Genomic DNA, 26,237 nt, shown 5'->3' on the forward strand with positions numbered 1-26,237 from the left:
CTTTTTCTCTTTCCAAACCGGTTCACATCAACAAACATATATAATATATTGCATTAATGGGCAATATTTCTAAACTCGTTCGAACAGATGCAACCATTAATATGATTAACAATATAAAACAAATAAGCTCATAAGTCACATTAAAATCTATTGAACGGAAGTCCGAGGCTGCAGAGTACTTGCAAATAATTCTAACCTGGTTAGACACAAGAGCCATCGATCTTCTATATCTAACTCGGGGTCACAGAGGGCATGAACTCATCCTGCTGACTAAGGCTGAAGGCCGGCTGCACCCTGGACACGTCCATCATCCAGAGACAAGCTTCCGGCTTAGACCAAGAATATTCTCGCTATTAGTGCTAACCACTGCTAGGAACAAATTTTATTGTAAATACTGATATAAAGTGATATTTTTATCCCAACTGTGTTCTCATGCTTTGATCTGAAGTTCTACTGAAGTTGCGACTGATGCCGATGAGAATGAGCCTCCCCTCTACAGTCCCCAACGTCTCTGGCTGCACATGCTTTCTCACACCAAGTGATGATTTCTGGTTGAAGGGCCGTCGTATGTTTTTAAAGATAAAAACAGGTTTTGGGATCCATAGATCTTCGTTTGTCGCTAGTGAGATATAACCCTTCATATACAGTGTGCCTCATTACATTTATAGTTTTGCACTAAAGTTTATAAGATTGTAATTTTTCCCTAATAAACTTATAAAGAAAATCATCAATAAAAGGTGATTTAATAGAGGTCAAGCAGGGAACCTTGTAACAAGAATATGACTGTTTTTATTCCCACAGCCAGTCGATCACCGCTGTGGGTCCCTGAGCTAAGTACTGAAGCTTAAAACATTAAAAATAAAACTAATAAAAAGGCATGCGGTGACTGTGTCAGGCATTAAACTCTCAACTTTTCAAACCAATGATATACTGTGATCCAGTACAACAGCTCTGCCTGGATACAAAAATTGTATTGATTTTTTATTTGTCGAGGTTTTAAGCTGGACTGCATTATAGCTCAAGGTGTTCCTGATATTCTGCCTCTCGCGCGCATTAAATGTGTTCCCAAACATTAAAACATAAAGGTTTGTGAACACATTAAATCTGTGTTACACATACAAAAACCTTTTGTATGTAAAGGTTAATTGATGCACACAAAAAAAAAAATCAGGAGCAACTGATCAGTTGTTTTGTTTTATAATCAAAACTTTTGTTTTAAGACACATTTGAATCCTAGAGAAACGTACATTAGTGAATACGCTGCAGGAGAAGAGCATTTTATTACAGCCCCGACTAATGTTGCTACTTTCCTTTACTAGAATGAGATGATCTTATTTTTGAGTTTGCTGCAGAGTGAAAGTAAAAGAATAGACCACTCATGTTGTAGAGTGATGGAGGAAGTAATTCACCCAGACAGCCACAAGAAGACTTAAGAAACCATAAAGTGTTGGGAGGAGGAAAAAATAAATAAATAAAAAATCTGTCAGAGGGAATTTGAAGCTTCATTCTGAAGCACAAATTGAGACGACACACGTCAATAGAGGAGTGAAGCATCAGGGATTTAGTTTTCACAGACCACCACAAATGTCAAATCCATTTATTCATGCAAATCATAATTCAACATAAAAAAAACAAACCCAAAAAGCAGGTATTACAGGTACCATCAGGTTCGAGTATCCATGTCCATTAAGGCTGCTTTTACATACCGACAATCTCCTGGCCACGAAACATCAAAACACCTCTACGGTTACGACACACAGACGGAGCAGGAAATACAGAAGTTGCCAAATTACTTTAAAAACAACCAAGGGTGGTCATTTAATGTAAACAAAGTTCACATGGTCTAATACTCGACTTAATACTTACACATGGAACAGACTGAAGCACCTGGTCTACTTGAATGGAACCACTAAAGCGGCACTGGAAGCATACACCAAACTACACGCGTGTGAACATCCTTCCCTGCAGGTGACCTTCTGCTCCTGTGTTTTCTTATAATCTAAGGAAGGATGCCACTAGTCTTTAATTTCCCCCTCCTGGCTCCACACTAACAGCCCAGTCCGCTCATGGACCCGATCCGGTCCAGTTTCAGGCCAAAGCACCCTCTGTTCCACCCCCTCCTTGCCCGGTCCGGCTCTGCCCGCTTCTGGTTGACCAGAGCCCCCTTCAGGAGGCGGAGCCAGGGCGTCTCGGCCTCGGCCCATTTGGGGTAATCGGGCGCTTTGACCCCCGCAGAAAAAGTGGACTGCTCCTCTGGCTGGTTGTTCAACAGGTTCTCCAGGTCGTCCAGGGTCAGAAGGTCATTGTAGCGATCCATAAACTGCTCCATAAACTATAGATGCAAAAAAAAAATAATAATAAATTTGAAATTTAATTGCCAGGGAGTACAAGGAAGAATAATTCAATCAGCACTACATTTCATTACTCTCTCCTCCTCTTCTTTCCTGCTCTGCTTCCCCTCTTTTTGATCCACATTCATCCAATCTGAATCCCCCCCCTCCCCTTCCTATTTTATCCATCTCTCATGCTACCTCCGCCCCACCCCCACCCCTCCACCCCATACCTGCACAGCATCAGGCGAGGGATGCAGAGCGCGAGCCTCAGTGATCTCCAGGGGAGTCAGGAGGAGCAGAGTGGCACAAAGCAGCACAGGACACAGCATGACAGCAGGAATAACCGAGGCAGGAATAACTGGAAACACAGCGGCTGCAAAGAAAAACAAACACTAATTTATCTCACAAAAAACGTTTTCCTGATCGTTAAAAATACATAGATATTAAATCTGATTGGTCTCTACAGGCTTGAACTACAAATATTTGTTTTTGTTTGTAATTATATGCATTAAAAATACTGCTGCAGTGATAAGCTAAGCAGAGTATAAATATATCCATACACACACACAGTCGCATATATGTAGGGCATGTCGCCGGAACTAATGGGCAGCCCACGTCGGTTGGTTTGGATTTTAAACGTTCTCAAAATAAACAAAAAAAATAGATATAAAAAAAAAAAAAAAAAAAGAAGTGGAAAACATTTACTTATGAGTAAATTCAAACATTGTATTAAATAATTCTGAATTTAGTGAACATCAATCAACAAGAAATGCTTTTGTGATGGTAAATGACATTTTTCAAACTGCTTTTTTTTTAAAAAAAGAAAATGACAGAACCTAATCTTTTGGTGTTCTTCCTTTAATAATTTACTCAATGAAAATGCGGGGGAGCAACTTCATGTTGTCGTGACTTTTATCTGACTAAGTCATTTTCATTCACTTTGTAACTCCGTCATAATAGATGAAAGGTAATGAAAACACGAGAACGTGTCAAACATCCCAGAGATGTTGAGAACACTCACCTGTTGTGGTCTTCTCTCCGAGCTCTGGCGTCTTCAGCACTCACAGGCTCTTCATCGCCCTCGCTCCGTCTCGGCTACCTCTCACTTGTTGGCACCTGCTGGAAGCATCACTATCTCACTCGGCTGACTCCTCCTCTTCCTCGCTCTGTGATGGAATTGGAGGGATGATGTTCCTCTTACGTCGGTCCCCTTGGCAGAGGCTGAATGCTGGGGCATCAGCGAGGATGCTGCAGAGGTTTTGTAGAGCCAGAGACGACCCCCCCACCCCAAGCCCCTCTTCCTCCTCCCACATAATCTTCCTCCTCCTCCTCATCTCCCTTTCTTTGGAATGATGTCATAGCCTCGAAGAAACCCGATTGTCATTGCCAAGGTGACTGTGCGTGGCGTGCATTCTGTAAAACACGCTGCAGCCGAGGTCAGAGGGCAGCTGGTCGGCCACGGCCTCATCAGACGGCCCACCGGACCAACCGGGCGACGGCCTGAAAAACTTCGTACACCTCAGTCACGACTAGACTCGGAAAATGCCATGTGATAACAATGCGTCCCGTGTGCGTTAGCCTCGCTCGCTCGCTTTTGTCTCCGTGGTCGTTCCCAGCGTGCGCTGACCTCCCCGCTCTGCTGGGTAAGTTACAGTCTGTCAGCGCCATCTGCTCCCTGTACCCCCTGCCGACAAATTACAACACCAGCGAGAGCTGCGCGATCCAACACACTGACCTTAAAGTTCAGCAGCCTCGGATTATTTCAAGTAAATAAAAACCCTGCAATTAGAACTGTTCAGACACTGGACGTGCAGTCGGCGTTACGTTTTGCTGAAGACCGTTTACCAGCTGAAGTTAAACACCAAGTTCGCACAGTAACCGTGCGCATAAAGCCGCACTTTCACTCCTATTTGCCCACTTCGCACGGGCGGCTTCAGACTGGTATAAAACCTGACGGCTGGCGCAATCATATTGTTAGCCTGTTGTTGGCAAGTGTCTTTACATAACGTATCAATCACGTACAGAATATGCTCCCCTCTTATCTTTTCGGAGAGGACATCGCGTGGGAGAGGGTGTAGGCGAAAAGGAGAGAGATTAGCGATGACGGGAGGAGGGAGGGGTTAAACCGCTGTGTATACGATGTTGGAGGAGAAGTAGGCAGCGGCAGAGAGTAGGAGGAGGAGGAGAGGGAGAAAAGCACCAGGCCGAGAGGAGAGGGAGACCTACAAAAGAGATTGATTACAGGGGAACAGAGGCGGCCATCTAGGCAACAGCGAACGTGTCAGACAGAACAAAAAAAGATTTTTATTTATTTTTTTATTTTTTCTTCGAAATGCAGCGAGTAGTTCAGTGAGAGAGTTTCTTATCTTGGGGAAAACCTGAAAATCTAATATGACAAGAGATGAGAAAAATCCAGTGAAGGAAAGTGGAAATAAAGGGACGAAGCTTGTGGAGTAGTAATACTGTCTGGGCAAGCTGTGGCAGCCCATTTAACACCGCTGTCCAAACACAATACTCGCCCACATTCAAAGCTGCTAGTAATGACGGCATAAATTTACTTGCGGTATCCCAGCAGATACACAAGCGTCAACGCATTTCTTCGGTATGCTGAGAGAACCAACTCCAACTGAGACGCACAGACAGAGTTTCTGTAAAAACCACAAGCTGGTTTATTTAAGAGAGCAAAATCTGTTATTTTACTTGGTGCCAAGTACTAGCAATTAAAAATATATGCATAAATGAGGTAAAAACACAATGTTTAAAATAGATAAAGGTATTTAAAAAGCATGTAAAAAATCAGTTCCTGAGGCGCGCTCTTCGGGAGGAGCGTTGGATGGGTGTCGTCACTTTAGGCGTCTCGCTCTCTGCCATCACAGCGTCTGATGGAGGAAAATATGAGAGGATTAGATCTTTATGAGGATGGTGGTTCAGTTTGCACAGAAAGGGCCTCCAATCCCAGGATCAGAGTCTGCATGTTCTCCATTAGGGTGGAGCAGACTGAAATCCGGTTTGGCTTCAGCAACATTAGGTTGGTGGAGAACATCAAACTGATTTAGTGTCAACCTCCACATACAGTCAAGTCTGATCGAAACGAGTTCAGAGAAACGGGTGTATGATAAATAATACTGTCAGTTTTTACTTTGATTGTAAAATTAAACTTTTGCTGTTGCCAAAGGTTGCGAGGTCGCTCCCGGGGCCAGATTGATTATATCAGACAAGTGGATTGAGCTTCTGGAAGCAGTTTTTTTTGACAAGTGAGATATCTTTACTAGGTTCTTCTCTTTCAGGTTGAATTCTCTGAACCATTTGATAGACGGGAGCTGATAGATCTTGGATTAGTGCAGCTGCACTGCACAGCTCTTTGGAGCGACTGTCGTCCAGCGGTCTTAAATCTCCTGGCCTGCAGAGCGAGGCTCACTCCACTGGTCTGAATACTCACCTTTATTGTATTGACCTCAAGTTTATCACTGACTTGTTGCAAAGCCAATCAGCAAGTTCTAAAATAATTCAACTACCAATGCTTTCAAGAAAAAGGCTTTGATTTGGGCTATAAACACAATTCTCAAAAAACACTGCAAATCATTTGTGGCTTTTCCACTCTGAATATTCATTTAAGTAGAGAAAGTAAAATAATTGATTACTTAGTAATGCGGTTATCCACAACAATAAGTCCATGTTTCATATGTGACATCTTAAAATTCAGTTACAGTTATTAAAGAACGACAATGAACAGAAACATCCGAAAAGGTGTGTTGCCATTAAAGATAATGGCGACAGAAGATTAAAGCTGCACCCACCCTCTTCATCCTCATCTTCATCACTGCTGAAGGTGATCACAGGTTTCTTGGACTTGCGAGTTTTCCGAGGCGTCACAAAGCTGTCGTTGCCATGGCTGGAAACTGACGCCTTAGGCTGACCTGTAAGGAAAAATAATAAATATATAATCAAACCAAAATGACAAATTGTGTCTGAATGTTTCAGTCTTAAAAGGGCCTTCATTAGCACGGACCTCTCTTTGAGGTCTGACGGCCTCGCGTGGGCAGAGGGGTACGCATGGCTGTCTTCTCAGTGGAGCTCCCTGCTTTTTGGTTCTCCTCGTCCATCTCGGGGCTTTCCACGTTCTCCAGCCCCCGTGTGTGAACTGCAGTGAGGCGCTTTTCAAACTCATCTACTTGAGCCTGGAGAACAAAGCAGCAAATGAGCCGATGGAAGGGAAAACATCGAAGTGAACAGCAGCCGTTACGCTGACTAGTAACTGCTGGACCTTAAACTGTGGCTTGGCTCCACGGCGGAGCTTGGCGGTGATGGAGAGCAGCGGCTGGTAGACTCCCGGTTCAGTCAGCTTGTCACTGTAACACTCCCAGCATTCCTGCAGCCTCTTGAAGCCGCGCTCGCACATGGACAGCAGAGACAGAGACATGGCCAAGTCGCACCACTGACGCTCTGTCCTGAGGGAAGAAGCAACATGACATCAGGGACTAAACCGGATTAGAAAACTAGGAAACGCAGAGAAATTGTAAACCCCCGTCCTGAACAACTACAAAAAAAGAAAAGAAAGAAGCTCATTGCTCATGAACATGGCATTGCCCTGACATTTGGACCAAATCTCATTTCCCAGGAGCCTCTTCCACCTAAATTCATTTTGCCATTGTGTAATAGAAGACGTCCTTCCTTTATGCACTGGGGTTGGATGGATTATGAGTCAGAGGCTGAAGCCTGGACCGACCAATTGTTCCGTCTCCATTCCCACAAATAATATACAGAGCGGGACGGTTTCCATGACATCATGAGTGAATGGGAAGATATCGCTGGAGGTGACAGAGGAACTGAACTGTGAACTTGCTTTAATTATCAAACTCGCTTAATCGTTGAAATACCCAGTAATTACCCACACACGCCCTCCCCTGCATCTCTCACAATTAAAACCTGCAGAACACTCTGAAATGAGCGGGGAACCAAGAGGAGGAAGAAACGGAGAAGGTGCAGGTTAGAGGTGGGAGGAGGAGAGAAACCGAGGGAGAGATGTACTCACTTGGCAGTCCTGAAGCGCTGACACAGTTTCTCTACCAGAGACTCTGTCTGTCTTTCTTTAGTAATGTAGGAGAACAGTTGTCTGAAACACCACAAACAATACTGCATCACAACAGACGCATTCGTCAAGGCTGTCAAGTGAAAGATTCATTTTGCTGCAGTGTGTACAGCTCTTAGGAGAAGAAGACATATTCTAATGAAGCTCACTTCATAATGGTGTTAAAGTCCTCCGAGCTCATGCCTCTCTCCGGATCGGACAGGCGACTGATGATGTCTGGCAGCAGGTTGTAGATGGCGTTGTCCTGATGGGGAACACAAAAGCACAGAATTAGAAACCTTCCCAATTATTCAAGCTCCCTCCAGGATCCTGAACGCTGGTACCTTCATGGCCAGCTCGTTGAAGAAGTTCAAGGCCAAGCTGGCGATGTGCGGCTCGGGGTCAATTAGCAGCACGGCCACCTCGCTGACTTGACCTTTGACCTTGAGCACGTCCTTCAGCACCAACTGGGTGAGAACTGTCACAGCTGTCTGCCGCACTGAGGGAACTTCATCACTCAGCCTGGAAGAGGAGGAAGCCATTTAATTACTGTCACAATGTGCCGGCTGCACCGAGTCACAGCGGAGCTCCGAGCTCATCAGGAACATAACCATGATCATAACGTCACGCAAAGGAGAATATTCAGCTGCCTTTAACAGATCAGTATTGTTTGAACAACTGTTTATTTTAGAGCACAATACAAACTTTTATATTTATTCTCCGGTACCATTTTGAATTAGAAAGAACATTTAAACTGACACTAGTTTGACATAGTTAATGATTAATTTTCTCTACATTTTAAATGGCATTTTATTGCCTTTTTCACATCATGGCCAGGGGACTACAGATCAAAACTAGCCTTCTGGCCAATTCTGGCTTTTTTTTAACCATGTGTAATCTTGTGTTTTATGAAATTGCACTGTCCCCTTTTAAATAAACTAATAATAATAATAATACTAATATGTTTTACACACAAATAGCTATTACGACACCATGTTATCATGTGGCTGCCTTTTTTTCCCCTTCACTGTATTGAATGCAGCTCACTTCCTCAGTAGGAACCCGTTAGTTCAGGCTGCTGCGATGCCGTCTTGGGTTTCACGCACACCCGGTAGTCCAGACATTGCATACAGGTGGAGACACTGGGCTTCTCCCGAGTGACTAGAGGCAGGAACTACGTCCTGTTGCTGAGGGCTCAGTGTTCTCTCTCTGCTTTGCCATGCTTAGCCTTGGGATTGTTGTGGTTTCTTTTATTCAAATATGAATGGATGAATTGGAGGGGACATCTGAGGGGGATACAAGGAGTATAATACTTTGGATTTTTAAAAGTGCATTTTGTATGAAAAGCTCTTTATAAATAAAAATTGATTGACATACAAACTACTACCACTTGTGTAAAAATACATGATTCGTAGGAGAAGAGAAAAGTGGAAGAAGAGTTGCATTCTGATTGGAGGACTAACGGTCACGTGGACGAAGCAGAATCACAGCAATAGCACACTCCAGATCAATAACTTTATATTAGAGGACTGCTTGAAGTCGTTAATAACAAAACTGGTTTAATCAGCACGGCAGGTATTATTGACGTTTATGAAAGTTACTCGGTTGGTACTGAAATTGGTGTCAAATGACAATTTTGGACATTCTTTTAAATGCAACAATCCTAAGGCTTCCTTCACACCTGCTGTTAGTTCAATTTATTCAAACAGCTCCGGCTTTTATGGAGGAAATTTGTCTTTTAAGTGTCCAACGTTTAATAAATGACATTTTTAACACTACATACATTGTGTTCAACTCTGATTGTGGCTGCAAAACACAGCTTGATGTAAGGTTTAAGTTATTCAGTGAGCTAAAGAGACATCAGAGACTAATTTGAAGGCAGCTAATCTAAAAGCTGTTAGCAACCCACGATGTAACACTGGCACTAGATTAAAACTATTACAATAAACCATGTCGAAAACCTGAATGCCTGGAGCAAGTTTTGTACGTGTTGATCAAAGAGACACTTTGCTGACTGAATGACGTTTGACACAAACTTCAGGTGACTAGCAAATCAGTTAAGATTACTTTGTCAGTCCTGGACACACATTACCATATGTGACTGGAAGTGAAGGGAAAATTTAAAAAAATAAAATAAAATCACTTTCCAGCTCGGTGTGTGTTATTCACCAACCAGAGGCCATTAAACTGACTGAGAATAACTGAAATGAGCCAGAATATTACCAAAACCAGCCATGGGATTGGCTGAATACAATCGAACTGGAAAGACGGTGATCTGATAGCAGTCTTGACACCAATTTGGACTTACACTCACCCAATACCAGTGAACAAAAGAAACTCATTAGTCATTTCTCATTTATGCCAGAGAGCAGGACTCCTGGCAGAAGATCAGACACTGCTACATGGTACTTCCACATGCCAGTGCAGGGGCTTACAACAGCAATGAACAGGGTAATTAATTCTTAATGCGCTTATCGGGAGGCTCCAGGGCCGCAGCCTCGAGAACAGTGGAGGTGTGGGTGGGTGGGTGGGAGACAATTAAGGAATACTATGAAATACTTATCAGGTAGAAAACACTGGGAGGGCAGTGACGCATCACAAAAGAACTGAATGCCTCAGATGTCCCAAACACCTCAAAAAAAACCCCAATATAATTAAAACCGCAGTTCAAAACAGAACTTCAGCTTCTAAGTTGGCTACAAGAAACCAGTGCAACTTAGTGCTGGAGGAGCAGAGAGACCGTTAAGTGTTTTCATAATGAAAGCGTAGCATCGGCCACGTACTTCAGGACGTCCTTTGACTGTCCAAAGTGCCCCCCCCCCCCCCCCACCTTACTCAGCATACCAGTAATTTCACACATACCGGTCATCAGTTCAAGTCACATGCTGCAACACAGTAGTAATTAAGATGTTTATTGTCTGAAAGTGCTCATGCCTGTGGCTCCACCCCAGTTCACGAGTGGAGGCGGGTTTCTCTAAAAGCCGCTAAGTGATGGGGGGGGGGGGGGGGTGACCATGACAGTCACACAGGTGACACGCACACGCTGTATCAGAGTTTGTCGGCACAAATCGCCTCAAAGTTGGTCCACACCGCCCCCTGAACAAAAAGCTGTTATTGAAAGAGAAAACTTTTTCCATCATGTGGCTCAGTGGAGCGTCACAATTCGTGACAGCAACAACAGTTCAGTGGCTGAAGGGGAACCGCACACCGAGACGTCGTGGTGGGATCCAGATGAAGATGGTTCAAGTGTACGTACAATACATCTTAGCTGAACCATCGAGCATCAGAGGTTTATTAGAATAATTCTAGGTTGTTGTTTTGAGATTATAAGAACGTGTATCTAAGTGAAGTCGATGAGCCTGTGTGAATGATTAAACTGAAGTGCTACTACCAAGAGAAATAAGGGTTATATTACCAGGCTAATTGAATCAAAGAGAGCCATTACCTGGCATAGAGGTTCTGTGTCCACGGCTCCAAAATATTTGGGAAACGGACCGTCAGGTCTCCGAGGGCGATGATGGCATTGGCTCGGACCACAGGGAGAGCAGAGCGCTCCAGCACCGTAAACATCAGACGAATGTTTGCTTCACAAGCCGAAGGGCTGACACCAGAAATCAAAAACTCACATCAGTTCAAGTTCTCAGTCATCTTTATTTTGTTCAATTAAAAACATGCTCAGTTAGATGCTGAAAGTGTAAAAAATAAGTAAGAGTAAACAGAGTCATTGATCCGTTTGCCGTGAAATGTTTCAATAAAGACAGCAACAGTCTCTTCATTTGCAGAGTAAACCTGTTGTGATACTGTATGGCACATGTTATATACTTTAGCTGCATTGTATTTTATCGAGACTCTAGGCGATAGACAAACACAAATACATTTGGGGTATGAATACATTAGCAAGCCACTGTAAATAAAGATCATGCAATCTTGACAGTCTCAGACAGTGTATTCTTCATTTTCATGCCTTAACATGAATTAACCATTTCGGTTTATGTGTAATAAACATTAAACTATATGGAAGCTCCCTGTTTGGAAATGAAGCGTTGTTTACCTGATCATCATGTACTGAGAGAGCGCCAGGCAGGCAGCCGTGGTGAGCTGAGGGTGGGAGTAGCGTCCTGGAGAGCTGCAGACTCTCACCAGCAGGGGAAGGAATGCACTCAGCAGGTTCTCCTCTAAACACATTCATGTAATAAAAAGGCCATTATGAAGTGATTTTAATTCCAGCTTAATGCCATGCAGGAAAAAACAAAGGAAAGGTTTGTCTCACCAGCCAGTAATTCGGTCTCGCAGATTTTTCTTATAAGCTCAGCCTCCGTGTCTTCAGCAGAGGCACCGATTAACCCGAGTTCCTCCTCCATGGCACTCTCACTGGCCGTTTGCTGTCGGAAAGTCATGACCTTTTAAACCAACTTTACAAGAACAGACAGGACTCAGCAATATGAGTAGATATGAGAAGCCAATGGTCAAATTACATTACGTCCCTCGTGTTAGGTCAAGGGCACAAGGTGTGTTGTGATTCCTGCATCATCAAGTGATTTCATTTTAAAATTCAAACAAACAATTGGATGTAAAGTCTTTAAATAGAAAGCTTCATTAAGTGAAATCACCTCAATGAGAGCGATTAATTGCGCTACCGTTCGAAGACTAATATTTATCAGACATTAAAATGAAAGGTTACAGGTTTTTTACATGTTCGAATTAAAACTTCAAATCAAAGGTTACATTTCAAAGTGAAATTGTACTAAAGTCAAATTTACCATGAAATTCTGGAAGTGAAGCAAATTCTGCCCATTTCATTTGTAAGTTGGTGTGGTGGCGTATAAGACTTACTACCAATATTTATGAATCCGACTCCACACTGAGCTGCCTCATAGGTAAAAGAAAAGAAAAGAAAAGAATATCCAGCTCAGGATGTAAAGAGTGTTTACATCATGTCAAACCTGTAATTCTACCGTCCAAAGACAGCAAAAGCAAGTTAACTTATGAGCCTTGACATGCGTCACTCATTATTCACACTTGTTCCACGAGAGCAAACCCAGAAATCAGGTTCCCGACAGTAAATGCCCTGCATGGAAGCACACCATGCTACAGTGGCATACAAAGTTTGTGATTCACACTCTTAATTTTGCTCTCATGAGCAAAACCTGAACAAATAAATAAAATAAAACCCTCTTGCGATAATCAAGGAATCATCTGTTTCCTGATGTTTTGAAATGAATTACTCGTCAGGCTGTGACACAAAAATAAATCTCATCAGGCAACATGTCAAAAAGCTCTTTACCACATAGGGAGTTGTTTTGAAACTATATTTAGAGACATACTTCTTCTGAAAACATGTAAATTCTAATCACACTCTGTAAATTCACTGACATTGTAAAAGGAGCACAATAAAAAAATATTTAATGCAAAAAAAATCTTGTTTCAAAAGAGATTAAAAAAACAAAAAACAAACATCAAATGGACCAATGTGACCTATTTGAAGCTGAAAACAGGATCTTTTTGTTCCACATCAAACAGCCACTTATTGAAAGTTCCAACATAACAGCAGAAAAAAGTTAAAAGATGAAACAAAATGTGTGAACAGAGAAAAGATTGAAGCTCGTAGATCATCATTCTGATTTCAATGGCACAACACAAAACAGCTGCACAGCTTGTTACCTTTGCTTTACTTCCAGGGCCTTTTCCCTTTTCTTCCCTCTCCTCCATCTCGCCTCTCCTTCTCCGCAGCTCGGCGCTCACGCTGCGCTCAAGGTGAGACACCTGCCAGAACGCCACGCAGCCACACAGAGCCAGCAGCTGGGCCAGACACACACAGCTCACTGCACCGGAAAAACACACGTTGACACGTGTGATTAAGAGATCGTTTGACAAAGCACAGGGACCAGACATGCAGTGTCACTGTCAATATCCAAACATGTCAGCCTTTACTCATAACACAATAAAAACCAAATGGCCTTTGAAAAAAATAACAAAAGAAACAGACCCAGGGGACTGACCTTGTTCACCTTGCTCACTGGCCTCTTGGGATCCATCTTGTATTTGGCCAACATCCTCGTTGATTTTGCCACCTTCTGCAATTTGATCCAGTAAAAGTCGAGCGCTTCGCTGCAGCAGGCGTGAGCACAGCTGGTCAGGGGATTCAGCCAGGAAGTAGACGAGACGGACCGCCTGTTCCATGAAGCTTTGCCAATAAGGGTCTTCCATAATGACACCTGGGGCAAATATCCACAGACAAGCTCAAAAGATGAAAGCCACAAAAGCAGCAAACGTGTTACTTCTAAAGGAATCAGGCGTCTACCTTCAGCAATGGCCTGTGTGAGGCATGTAAACAGCTGATGATCCTGTGGCAGTCTGAATGGAGCGCCTTTTGACTGCTGCAGGAGACAAAGCAGGGCAGGTGAACATGCTGCTGCCAGTCACTTGTTGCTGAGGTATTTCTTTAATTTACGCCACAGCTCTGTGGTTTCAAAAAAACGAACTCTGACACTCAAACCACAAAAGGTCTCTCACTTCAGTTCAACGTGATGCTTACAAACACCAGACAAAAGTTTGAGTCAGATTAAATGCCATCTACGTCTTGAAACTCTAAAAATGCCTCTGGATGTCAAACATTGTTTCAAACCCTGTCTTACTAGTACATTTACTCCAACAGGTTCAAGTCAAGATGAAACCGGAACCATTTCTTGATGAGCAGACTGTGGTTCATGTCCTCTTACCCTGACATGGTCAGTGATGCTGCAAATGGTGATAACTGTGTCTCTGGCCAGTAGGAAGTCTTCAGTCACTTTTTCTCCCAGAGCGACTGAACAAAGTGTGTCTAGATTACTGAGCACCACCTCTCTCTCCGCCCTGTTACATTTGCACAAAGAAACAGATTTTTCAAAGAGATTTAGAGTGCATATTGTACAATGTCAAATGATAGTGGCATTATGTAAAGTAAAGGAACATCTCTGCTCTCCATCACCCCAAGAGCTCTGTGTCGGCCCTGCTGCCCAGATAATGCATGTAGGAGTGCGGGTTAGAAGAAGCACATAAGGTTAAATAGGTTATGAATGCTGCTGAAGCTGGATGAAGAGAGCCAGCAGTGTGGGTGGACTGCAGATACTCTCTTTACTCTCTCACTTGCTCGCTCGCTCACTCTTCCCTACGGCAACGGCAGTCTTTGAGGTAAATTGAGAAGGAACACTAAATATATATAATTCACTGGCAAGGGGCCTAGTTATATGGTCGTGACTCTGATTACAATGACGAGGAGCCTCGGCTGGGTTTTTATTCTGTCTAATGAGTGGAATTGTAGGATGTCAAGAAGCTGAAGCTACACTGAATTTGAAAGGAAGTGAAAATACAGCAAGATGTTTTTATTTTTAGAAAAAAACAACAACAAAAAGAACATTTGTTGCAATTTATGACGACAGTGCTTTTTGTGTGTGTATAATTTAGCCATTAAAACATGGAATATGTATGCGAGAATTGCTTTAGAGCCAGAGTCAATGATAACCCCTTTACATGTGGTGAAAAGCAAAAAAACATGTTCTGCTCTTAAAGAAGAAAGAGCAAATACTGATGAAAGGTATATGGAGCATGTATTGTATTAAATCTTATTTACGTCTTCATAGCATTTTAGTTTGTATGTTAATGTTCTTTGCCAAGTATATTCACAATTCTGATATATTTTATGACTTGGCACGCAAAAAACAAATTATATGAAATATGACTTTTATGATACTATCAAGAAGTGAAAACTACATCGGTGATAAATCTGTGAATTTGGCTTTAGTCTCAGGAGAGCTGTAATTAAACTTCTCTCTACCAGTAAACAAGCCTTCACTTCATTCACAATGACAAGTGTACGTCAAAAGTACATGCAACTACAGCCCAAGCACTTCCATTAATGGCCCCTCATAAATTTATAGAAAAAAACCCAAACACTTTACAGCACAGAGTACTATTATCCTGTATATATTCATTTCGACTGAGACAATCCCACAGACTTTTCTGCAATAAAGTATGCGATAAGAAGAATACTATTAGGATATTCAGAAAGGTCATGGGAAGATCGATATAACCATCAAACCGATGATCCATACATCAACACGACTTAAACACAAGAGGGCTGAGTCACTATACTGACGTAGTCAGAGGCAAGAATACTGGAATATTCTTGACTGGATCTGCAAATATATTTTTACATTATGTAATTTCTTATTCCATGAGAGCACAATGACGTGGTCAGCCTCTTACCGTGCAGCCATGCCCAGCAGTAAGACCGCAGCTCGTTTGTTCAATCCAGAAGTTTCTCGTTTACCGGTAAATCTCTCCCACAACACTTGGATCACTGTGGACTGAAGGCTGCTGGAACTGCCAAAGAACTCCTGCACCTGCAGAAAAGGTTTGCGTGGTTATGATCTCTCTACGTATTTAAAAACTTCCATAGAGAGAATCTTCCAATACTGCTTGGAAACGTCAGTCAATATTGTGCTTTTCATCATCATCATACAGAGTAATGATTCATCTGTAAGAAATGAATGAATCACTTACAATTTCTTCAAGACATTGGATTGTTCCCAAGGAGGCGTCCACTATCAGCTCAGAGAGGCTGTCGACGAGAGTCTGGGCTTTCACCCTAAGAAAATAATACACAGGCAGTCTTTCATTTGCTTCAATCACAATATGGAATTTTAGCCATTTTTCTTTAGAACACCATGTACTTCTCTTTCCGAAATGTAGATTCTGACAACAATATACAAAATAAGTACTATGTTTTCCTATTCAAGGTCTTAAAAAAGGAAAAAAAAAAATTCAACACAAAGTACAACATCGTTTTGCTATCAGCCAACATTAGATCACCAAAATGTTTGATTGGCTGCACTCATCTGAGAATGGTACTTAGATAATGCACATACACATGTAAATGGGATGTGCGTGCTTTGAGTTTAAACAGTGAGGCTTATCCGGGGTGGTTTCACAGACCTGACGGTGTCTCCTTGAGGGTTCAGATACAGGCGCTTGTAGGCCTGAACGACAGCATCTTTAATGGCGGCATCAGTCGACCAGACCAGAGGAAGCATTTTCCTCACTCCACTGACCGAGTTTGCAACACCGAACTCACACACAGTCACACAAAACTGCACTGCCTCGTGGACCACTGAAAACACAAAACACTTTTGTTGCAAAATGTGCAAAACCCACACGTTAGTCAGCTTTATTTCATTATCTAAATATACATTTGCCTTAATAGTTCTAGAGTTTGGAGGCTTTTTCATGTGAAGCTAAACTGTTAAGAGTCAACTTCAGGACTTTGCCTACCTGAGGTTGTTTTCCAGTAGAGCATGGTGTTGATAACATAGATAGCTCTCTCCACTTGCAAGGCGAAGGTTTCTGTGTCTTTCAGGTACTGCACCAACATCTCCTGCTTCTTCAGCCCTTCATCAACTTCCTTCTCAGCCTCTTTCTGTGGGGTCGGTGGTAGATTCTGACTCAGTTCAGCGGCGTCCTCATCAGAGCCTGAGGAGGATACAGGGGGACACATCCTGATAAGTAACCTGTGCCCGTATTCACAAAGCATCCCAAGGCTAAAAGTAGCTCTTAGTGATGTCACTCTTAAAACAAATCTTAGAATTCCTCAAATTTTAAATTGTACCTTACCAAGATAAAAGTAATTTACAAAGCATCTCAAGCCCAAAGAGAGCTTCTAAGGTGGAAAACTGTTAAAGGCGCAAGGAGGACTTTTTAAACAGACAAGATGGCGGAAAGAGAAAGGAAAGATGTTCTTAGTACCGTATTTTCACGACTATAAGGCGCACATAAAAGTCTTAGATTTTCTTCAAAATGTGCGGCGCGCCCTATGGTGCAGTGCGCCCTATGTGTGTGTTGTTGTTGTAAAGCGGACGTAGTAGTGAACACCATGAGAACGTTAAAGGGGGAAGTGTGGGCGTGGATTGTATATAAATGAACGGGTATGTGCGTTATGCAGAACATCGTTGTTTTAACAACCCTGAAAATGGCGAAGAGACACGCATATGAAGCACAGTTTAAACTGAAGGCCATCAGCTACGCGGAGGAACATGGAAATAGAGCAGCCGCGAGAGAATTTAAGATTAATGAATCGATGGTTCGCAAGTGGAGGAAGCTGGAAAACGAGCTCCGACAGGTGAAGAAGACGCAGCTGAGTTTCCGCGGACATAAGGCGAGGTGGCCCGAGTTGGAGGAAAGACTCGAGCAGTGGATCATCGCACAAAGAACGAGTGGGAGAAGCGTTTCGACGGTCACCATTCGACTAAAAGCAGTAACGCTAGCAGAAGAAATGAAAATTTAACATTTCCGCTGGACATCGGTGTGAACCGGCCGTTCAAAGTAAGGCTGCGAGCGGCGTGGGAGCGATGGATGACCGATGGAGACCACAGTTTCACTAAGAGTGGAAGGCAGCGCCGGGCGAGTTACGCCACAATTTGCAAATGGATTGTAGATGCTTGGGCTAGCGTGTCTGCTGGCACTGTTGTTCGAGCTTTCGCAAAAGTCGGCATCATTTCCAAGGAGCCGCACGGCACGGAAAGTGACTCTGACAGTGAAGAAAATGAACCTGGTATGTTTGATGGAGATTTAGCGCAGCTGTTCAATTCAGAAACAGAGGATGAGGAGTTCGATGGGTTTGATTGATGACGATTACAGGTAAAAAAAATGTTAGTACTTTGTAATCAATACTTAAATAAAGCACAACCAAACTCAGTTTTGCTCCCGCTCTATTTTTAAATACGCACACTTGTATGCTTGTGTGTGTGTGTTGTTGTAATGCGGACACCATGAGAACGTTAAAGGGGGAAGTGTGGGCATGGAACCCGCGCCCTATGAGCAGGTGCGCCTTATGTGTGTGTTAAATGCAGTAATGGCACACATAACTGAGACTGCGCCTTTTAGTACGGTGCGCCTTTTGGTCGTGAAAATACGGTATGTTTAACGACAACGATTTAATGACTCGCTACCGGCTCGATCGTGCAGGAATGTTTGTGGTCGACCTCATCAGGGATGAACTACCAGCAGGCACCGCTCTTCTGTCCAGTTGGGCTTTCTAGTTCTTTTTTTTTGTATCCATTCCATTTGTTGTTTTGATCATTCTGCTAAATCAAATCTCTTTCTATAAGAGCTCCACCAAACACAGGAATTGGTGATAGCTGTGTCGCGTCCACCATTAACAACAAACACATTAAGTGGTAAAAATAACCAGCGTGGACAGAAAAGATAATAAGCAAATCTATATAATAATCGGCGTGTGAATGAGGAAAGTTCAATCATTTTTAAGCTGTGTACAAATTTTACTCTCCATTCATTATGAGGCGTACAGAGTGCTTTTTTTCTGTCTTCCTTTCTCTAACAACCAATCACAGCTTTCAGCAGACTGCATCATAGATATCAACAGGGTCAACCACACCTCACCAAGAGAAAAGTTTCGGTCAACTCCTTGCTCAGAGTCGCTCTTAGAAACTTCCTGAATGACTTTTAGGCCAAGATTGCCGTGGGGACACTGACACGCTTCGTGAATACGGGCGCTGGTCTTTCAAAAGCCGTTCAATCAGGAGTCCTGCACACCTTAAGGGTCACCAGGGTTCCAATACATATAGTGAATGCTTAGAAACCAGAGTAGCAATCAATAAAAGACAACAGAATCACCACAACAACTCTGACTTAGCTACATGTTTAACACCAGAACATCGTAGATAACATTTTGGGTTATTTCACATTCTGGAATTGACACATTCAAATCACCACATTTCAGATGCAATTAAAAAAAAAAAAAGGCAGCATTGTGCGCGTTGATCATCATTCTGACAGACCGTTGTAAAAACTGACAGATTAATTTGTTACCTGTCATTTTTTTTTAAACATCTCGATAGAACATTTTCTAGAAACATACATTAGGAGAAATAAAGTGGATTGGTATTAATATCTCTTCATAACGATTTTAATAAATACAAAATGCAACACATTTTGGGAAGTTTGACATTACAATGTAATACTGTTCTTTGTTTCTTTAGCATGGCTTGAATGATTTTTCAACTTCTATTTATTTTACCTTTAAGTAGGTCCGACTGCCGCTGCAATGTGAGTGTGTAACACTGAAAATATGTTCTGAGTAACCTAACATGTCACAGTAAAGGACATCCTTCAAGTATTTTCATCATTGTGGGTCATATTCCATTACCCACTGAGAAGAACATTATTATGACTGATATGTTTTAGTGCTGTAAAACACATCTTCTCCGAAAGGAAGAAGTGATAGATATATCCAAATTAATCAAAATGATTTCGAAGGAAGTTCTTTTAAGTCCAAAGAGAACCCAGAGATGTAGAGTTTTGCTTCTCTTAAACAGTATTTTAATGACCCTCTCTTAAAAGAAGTGCCTTGAGAGAACATAGTGCAGCCATTACCTTTAAAAATTAGCGCCAGAGTGTCCATTAGATTCTCAGAGGTGAGTGTGGAGAGAGAAGAAAACATCTCAGACTCTGGGAAGCTGCTGTGAGCTCTTATACAAAGCTTAACAGCATTCCTGTTGAGAGAGTAGAAAGACATTTAACACTTCAAACTGTAACCTAATTGAGTGTGAACAAAAACAATCCTACATGCAGTGACACCGTCTGTCCACTTTTACCCAGGCCTCCACCCGTGATTGGCATCACCTGTATTTGTTGACACGAAGATATTGAGCAATTTTCACAGCGGTTGCTCTGTCGCCCTCCGCCTCCTCAACCCTGTCCTCCTCATTCTCTTGATGCTCTATCTCTGCATCGACCGTGGGCTCAAGCTCTGCCCTGACAGTAACAAGGATCTCAGGCTCCATGGCTGCCCACAGCTCCGAAGCCTTGATCACTGCCACTGGCACACAGGGGAAAAGAAATACAATGACATGAAAATGTGGGGGGGGGAAACAACACTACAACAAATAAATGTGCTTTTTTCCTCCAAGCAGGATAGAATATGAGAATAATGGTGGCCTAATCTGCCACTAATTGAACAAAGTTCGGAAGAAGTGAAAGACACTTTATCCACCATTAGAAAATAAAATCTAAGTGCATCCAGCTAAAAGCAGCCAGTGCAGTGGGACTGATTGTAACTTCCTTATTAATCACTGACTTTCTGTCAATATTCTAACTAAAACTGATAAAAGACCAAATGCAAGTCAGTTCTTTTGCATAAATAAGTTTTACATATATTGGCTTTTATATTAAAACACTTTCAATCTCAATTATTAAAAATGTGAAAAATATCAGGAAGTTTTTCAAGTGAGACATGGCACGCTCATCCTATTCTGACTTTGATCCCTCAGATTACCAAAGAAACAAATCACAGCCTACTGAAGATTAACGACAGCTGGGTGACCTCAGTGCTTGTTTTTCCCCACACACACACACACACACGCATGCACACACACAAACATTGTCAGCTTTGTCCCATTATTACTCCACTGTGACTGTAGAGGAATAATTTGAGATGAGCCAAGTCAGTGTAGGCAGGCCCTTACAGCAGTGCAGGAATCCTCCCCTGCACTGCCAAGATTACCTGCCAGTCACAGCAAGAGGCACCCAGCTCTCATTCAGTGGAGCTCATATTCGCCTTGGTCTCATCATTGGGCAAAATGGAAACTTGCCATGAAAAAGCATTTATTTTTTGGGATTAAGTACAGCAAAAATATTAAATCACTGATACCACAGATGACAATTAGATGGCTTTCAGCAGCTTTTTGTCTGTCGTGTCACAACATGAAAAACTGACCGGCCAACAGTTTTATCTAATAATAATAATAATAAGCAAATCAAAAGATTTTAAATGGCTAGGAATTGGACAAAATAATAGGTCTTTGTACTTGCTTCCTATCACTCAAAAAAATTGACTTTGAAAAACTAATGCTGTTCTACAAAGCTCTGGAAAGTTTAAGCTCTACATTTAGACCACTCAGGTCCTTTTGCTCAAACCTGCCGTTTATCCCCAGAGTGAGGAAACTAAGACAGAGCAAAAAGTAGATTTTTGTTGTTATGCATTACATATATCAAAAAAATTCAAAGTAAGATACAGGAAATCTCCAACTCTGGGTTTAAAGCTAGTTTGAAAACCTTTCAACTCCCAATGAAGCATTCATTTAATTTATGCAGCTCTGCTTCTTTAACACTTGTGTTGGTTTTTTTCTATTCTTTCTTCATTGGGTTTTAAATAACACCTTAATATCATCTTTTGTTTTCAATTCAAGTTCTTGTCCTAATTGCAGTGCATTTCTCTCGGTTCATGTCTGCAAATGAAAAGCACTTTGATTTACTTTGTAGTTGAAATGTGTGACAAAGTTGCCTTCACGAAGAGAGATGATTAAAAAAATAAAATAAAATATATTTTTGTGGCTCACATTACAAAACTGCAATTAAAACTAAAAGCAGAAACTTTAAAGCCCCTTTTGTAATGACAGCAAGCATTGCATTTACCTGGTCTTTTTGCCTCCAATTTGTCTTTCATTTCTCTGAGTTTCATTGTCTCTTTCTCCAGTGGCTTCTTCAAGTCTGCACTACTCAGCTGCAAGACACAAAAACAACGGCAGGTCGCGATGAAATCTAACATTTCTAATATTGGCCGATTTAATTATGTTCCGCTGTGCTACCTTGCAGCTATATGGATTGTGAGCAATGAAAGCTGCCAACAGCTGGATTGCGCTCTTCACCACATTTATGGATTTGTCCATCAGTCGTCCGACAGCAAGCTCCATCACTTCACTGTACTTAGACAGGGGCAGAGCCTGAACACAAGGACACTTGTTATCACCAGAAGGGTCTTTGACTTGATGCTCACACACATCGTTTCCACTTCGAAAATACATACTTTGCTGTTGACGATGCGCGCGTAGACCTGCAACACGCGTGTTCTGACGTGAGAATGCGTGTCGTGCAGGTGTTCCTGCAGCGTGTCAAAAAAGCGATCACGGTCAGCTTTACCAGTCTCGTCCAGCCCATCGCCACACAGCACCCGCACGAGGATCTCTCCCAGCACCTCACAGACGGCGACACGCATCGAATGGCTCTAGGACACAATTGGAAACAGAAAATCAGTTCCAATCCAGACAAATTCTCGCGTGTTAGTTTGTACATTTTGCACTAATGAATGAAACATGCTAAATTAGAAAGTTTGCCCTCAGATTACCAAAGAAATAACTCATTACTGACTGAAGAGCAAAGAGAGCTGGTTGAACTCCTTGCCTTCTGCACTCACACACACACACACACACAGAACATACAAACCACACACACTGTTGGCCTCATCCCAGCAATCGCTCCACTCCGACTCTAGAGGAGTAATAGAGGTTGAGCCAAATCACTGTCGGCAGGCCCTTACAGCAGAACAGGAAAACTCCCCTGCACTGCCAAGATTACCTGCCAGTCAAGGCAAGAAGCACCCAGCTCTCATTCAATTAGCTCGTATTCGCCTTGGTCTCATCACAGGGCAAAATGTGGATGAAAGGGTCACTCTATTTAAAAGATGTTTCCTTGAAACTTGAATGTTTGTCTTTCCAAAAATTGTGTTTAGTCAATAAATACTGAACCTTTTACTATTTTACAAGCAATACTTTTCAAGAGCTGTCACTCAATGATTAAATGTTCAGTATACAAACCTCTCCTTCCAAATGACTGATGAGGACACTAATGTAGGGGATCATAAGTTCCGGCACAAGCGTGCCGAGTTCCGAAAGGAAGGTGGCAAAAGATTTGACCCCTGACCCCTCTCTGGCAAGCTCCTCACTTGACTTCTGACCAATCTCTCTGAAAGAAGTACAAAAATAAATAAAACAGTCATTCGCCATGGTGAACCAATTTTGTAAAATAAATGACGATTTAAATGTACAGTCAAATCATGCTCAGACCTGATTACTTCTCCGATGATAGCTCTGACTCCATATTCTGTGCTCCACACAAAAACAGCTTGAGCAAACACTGATGATAACTGCTCGAAGTGCTGCAACATCTGGATCACTTTCACTGCCGCACCTGTGAGTTCATAGATACACAAATCAAATCTTCTCTATCTGATGTTCTTCCAATGTCAATAACAACTCTTGTTTACGATGATGCTTCATATTACTGACAGACTAACCCAAGAGGTTATTATACTTCTTGATCAGTAACCCCAGTAAGTGGATTATGCTGTCTCTGGTGGGTTTGCTCTTGACATGGCCTATAGTTGGGTTTTCGAGGAGCTTGTAGCAGCAGCAGCTCACACACCTTAAGAGAACAAGGAGAAATAAAGTTGTACATGTTGGAGTTATGACCTGTATGGAGAACAGATCAAGTACAATTCAAATACAAAGTACTGCAAAGATAATCTAATGAGTCGTGACAAAAGAAATAACAGTGTTTCTTCTGAGATGTGACTACTCAATTTCCTCTCTACTGACAAATAAGTTTATAGACTGTGTTGAAATGATCACATTACATTGAATTAATAGTCAGATACTCTAATTTGGTTAGAACTGACATTACCCGTAAAGGGCGTTTCCATAAAAGGCCAATTAGACGTAAAATATCAATACTGGAAAGAAATCTGGAAAAATTTGTACAAAATGACACCAACTGAGACATGACAGTAAAACTTTGTCTTATCTATAGATCAACAGACAACGGAATACCTGATGAACTCTTCTTCAACCAGTGAGAGGCTCCATAGGGAACGGATATCCAGTTGAAGGAGCTGGACGAGGGCTTGCAGAACCACCTCTCTCTCCGAGTCCCACTGCTGCAGTCCTTCACCAGTTTTTCCTTTTTTACCACCCTGCACCATAAAGGGACAGCAATCATTTAAATCATTAGCAAAGTTTTTTTAACTAGAAAATCCCAACCATAGCAAAAAATAGAGAATGTAAAACAGTTGTCCTCAGGTTACCAAAGAATAGAATTCATACCAGTCAAACCCAGACTAAGACCACAGCCTCTGGCCAGCTGATACACACACATTCACACATCACAAACAAAGATTCATACAATGTTTGTCATCTCCATATTAATCTCACTCAATTTCTTTTGAGGGGACTGACGCTGGAAAATATGACATTTTGACTATGCGTGAGCCCTTACAGCATTGCAATAAAGCTCCATTGCATTACCAAGATTACCCACCAAACAGCTGACCAGAGACTGCAGTCCGTCGGTCTGACCAATCAAAAAATTGCCATGGTCTCATCATTGGACGATTTAAACCTAGAATATGTCAAAATAATAGCCATCATGAATACATATCTTATAACATTCATACCTTCCCAGGTGCTGTGATGATGCTTTGTCTACATGAGTCACTCTCAAGGCTCTCTGTGAGTTTGCAGAGCAAGTAGACACTCATTTTTACTGAGTTCAGTTTCTCTTTGCGCTCTGCTGCCGAGAGGGTAGTGGAGACCAAGAGTGCTGGGAGAGAAGTGGCCAGGCCACTAACCACTGTGGAGAAAAAAACAACAACTGATATTTTCATCATGTTTCAAGTCTCATAGCGTATGCTCAAAGAGATCTTACCTTGTATCAATAATTCCAGAGCATCTTCTTTCACAACCAGATCCACCGAATTGTAGTGCCTTGAATAAATGACATCACACCAGTTTAGTGTGGTTATCATTGCCAACTGTGTGAGCAAGCTGTGCCTGTTCAACACTTACTGTAGCACACTGTAGCCTGTGTCAAAGTGCTCCAATATACACATTGGCCCCTGGCTTCTCAACGCTGCCTTGAATCCTGTGTGAATGACAAGAGTATCCAATTCCATTGCTCTTAAAACTCAAGAAGCGACTTCTAAAAGTTAATTACTTACTACTGAGACTGGATGGCAGTTGTTTTGGGGAGACCACATCCTGGACGACGTACTGATTGATCCCCCCTGTCTTCACCAGGTCCCCCACGTACAACGGCACAAAGAAGTCAAACGACATCCCTGCATCAAAAATCAAAAACAACAATGCAACTACAGATGCGTTATATTTCAAAGTTTAAGTGGGTAAGACACAGTTTCTGTCCGTGGCAGATATTATTAGCTTCAAAATATGTTTTAGGACAACGTGCTGATCAAACAACACGCCTCCAAGAAGTACATGCAACGTCTACATCTACTGGTACGTAAAGGTAGAGACTTCCTAATTCTTGTAATTAAGAAGCACATTAAAATTCATGTATCAAATGAGGTGACATAGTTGCTTCTTGTGAGCTGAAACTTTGTTTACACGACGGCCAAACAAACAGCCGCCGATGCTAACAGAGTTAGCCGGCTAACTAACGTTGTTAGCTCGTCAGATTAGTACTACAAGTTCGCCAAAGTTCACATGAAGCTGGTTAAAGCACGATTCATCTATCAATTGATGACGACATATAAGCATTAAACTCACCCAAGGCGACTGCAGTCCCGTAATCCGCGATTTGAGTTCCTAAAAACAAAGCTGCTCCGTCCGACGGCCACAAACAAACGGTCCCGTTTTCAAAATCCGTTTGGAGCTCGCGCCAATCCTACGACGCTTCACGTCACATGTGAAGCGTGAAACAACACCGCACCCTGCTGGACAGGCGGCGGCACTACCGCGCGGGGGTTACTGCAGGCCATAGCTGACACGTTATGATTAACACCAGAGCACAATTAACCAGAAGAAAAGCTGGAATCAACAGAGCAGCTGGGACTAATGTTTGTTCAGACTTGTATCACATCCGTGGCAAAGACTGCCGTGCCGAGTCAATATAAAGTACCACAATGTTCCGACTTTTCTTTGTGGACCACATTTTGTTTTGTGTGAAAGTAGTGAACCCTCACAAAACATCTCTGGAGGCTACCTTCCTACCTT

General features: G+C 42.3%; 2 protein-coding genes across 5 annotated transcripts; both read right to left on the reverse strand.

Annotated features, from left to right (window-relative positions):
• Positions 1 to 1,197: 1,197 nt before the first annotated feature.
• On the reverse strand, positions 1,198 to 3,641 carry nppcl (natriuretic peptide C-like). The gene is made up of 3 exons (XM_080472361.1): positions 3,355 to 3,641; positions 2,564 to 2,706; positions 1,198 to 2,332 (listed from the first exon to the last, which is right to left on the reverse strand). The coding sequence occupies exons 2-3, from the start codon at positions 2,660 to 2,662 to the stop codon at positions 2,048 to 2,050; spliced, it is 384 nt and encodes a 127-aa protein (XP_080328487.1). The 5' UTR covers positions 2,663 to 2,706; positions 3,355 to 3,641; the 3' UTR covers positions 1,198 to 2,047.
• A 1,020-nt stretch (positions 3,642 to 4,661) lies between these two features.
• Positions 4,662 to 25,893, reverse strand: ncapd2 (non-SMC condensin I complex, subunit D2). 4 transcript variants are annotated; one of them, XM_080470883.1, is made up of 32 exons: positions 25,791 to 25,893; positions 25,223 to 25,342; positions 25,071 to 25,146; positions 24,931 to 24,989; positions 24,680 to 24,855; positions 24,057 to 24,199; positions 23,525 to 23,652; positions 23,295 to 23,418; positions 23,046 to 23,193; positions 22,259 to 22,456; positions 22,041 to 22,175; positions 21,868 to 21,955; positions 20,077 to 20,272; positions 19,828 to 19,946; positions 16,711 to 16,908; positions 16,375 to 16,549; positions 15,943 to 16,027; positions 15,646 to 15,782; positions 14,121 to 14,253; positions 13,703 to 13,778; positions 13,401 to 13,616; positions 13,063 to 13,223; positions 11,672 to 11,783; positions 11,453 to 11,576; positions 10,847 to 11,002; positions 7,746 to 7,923; positions 7,572 to 7,666; positions 7,366 to 7,446; positions 6,598 to 6,781; positions 6,343 to 6,511; positions 6,131 to 6,250; positions 4,662 to 5,212 (listed from the first exon to the last, which is right to left on the reverse strand). In XM_080470883.1, the coding sequence occupies exons 2-32, from the start codon at positions 25,338 to 25,340 to the stop codon at positions 5,130 to 5,132; spliced, it is 4,191 nt and encodes a 1,396-aa protein (XP_080327009.1). In that variant the 5' UTR covers positions 25,341 to 25,342; positions 25,791 to 25,893; the 3' UTR covers positions 4,662 to 5,129. The 4 variants fall into 4 exon arrangements, with proteins under 4 accessions (XP_080327009.1, XP_080327010.1, XP_080327007.1 ...); XM_080470884.1 differs by having other exon boundaries at positions 25,223 to 25,372; positions 25,791 to 25,882; XM_080470881.1 differs by having other exon boundaries at positions 24,680 to 24,876; positions 25,791 to 25,845.
• Between the last annotated feature and the right edge of the window lie 344 nt (positions 25,894 to 26,237).

Source organism: Lipophrys pholis (assembly GCF_963383615.2).
Source record: "Lipophrys pholis genome assembly, chromosome: 9".
NCBI lineage: Eukaryota > Metazoa > Chordata > Actinopteri > Blenniiformes > Blenniidae > Lipophrys > Lipophrys pholis.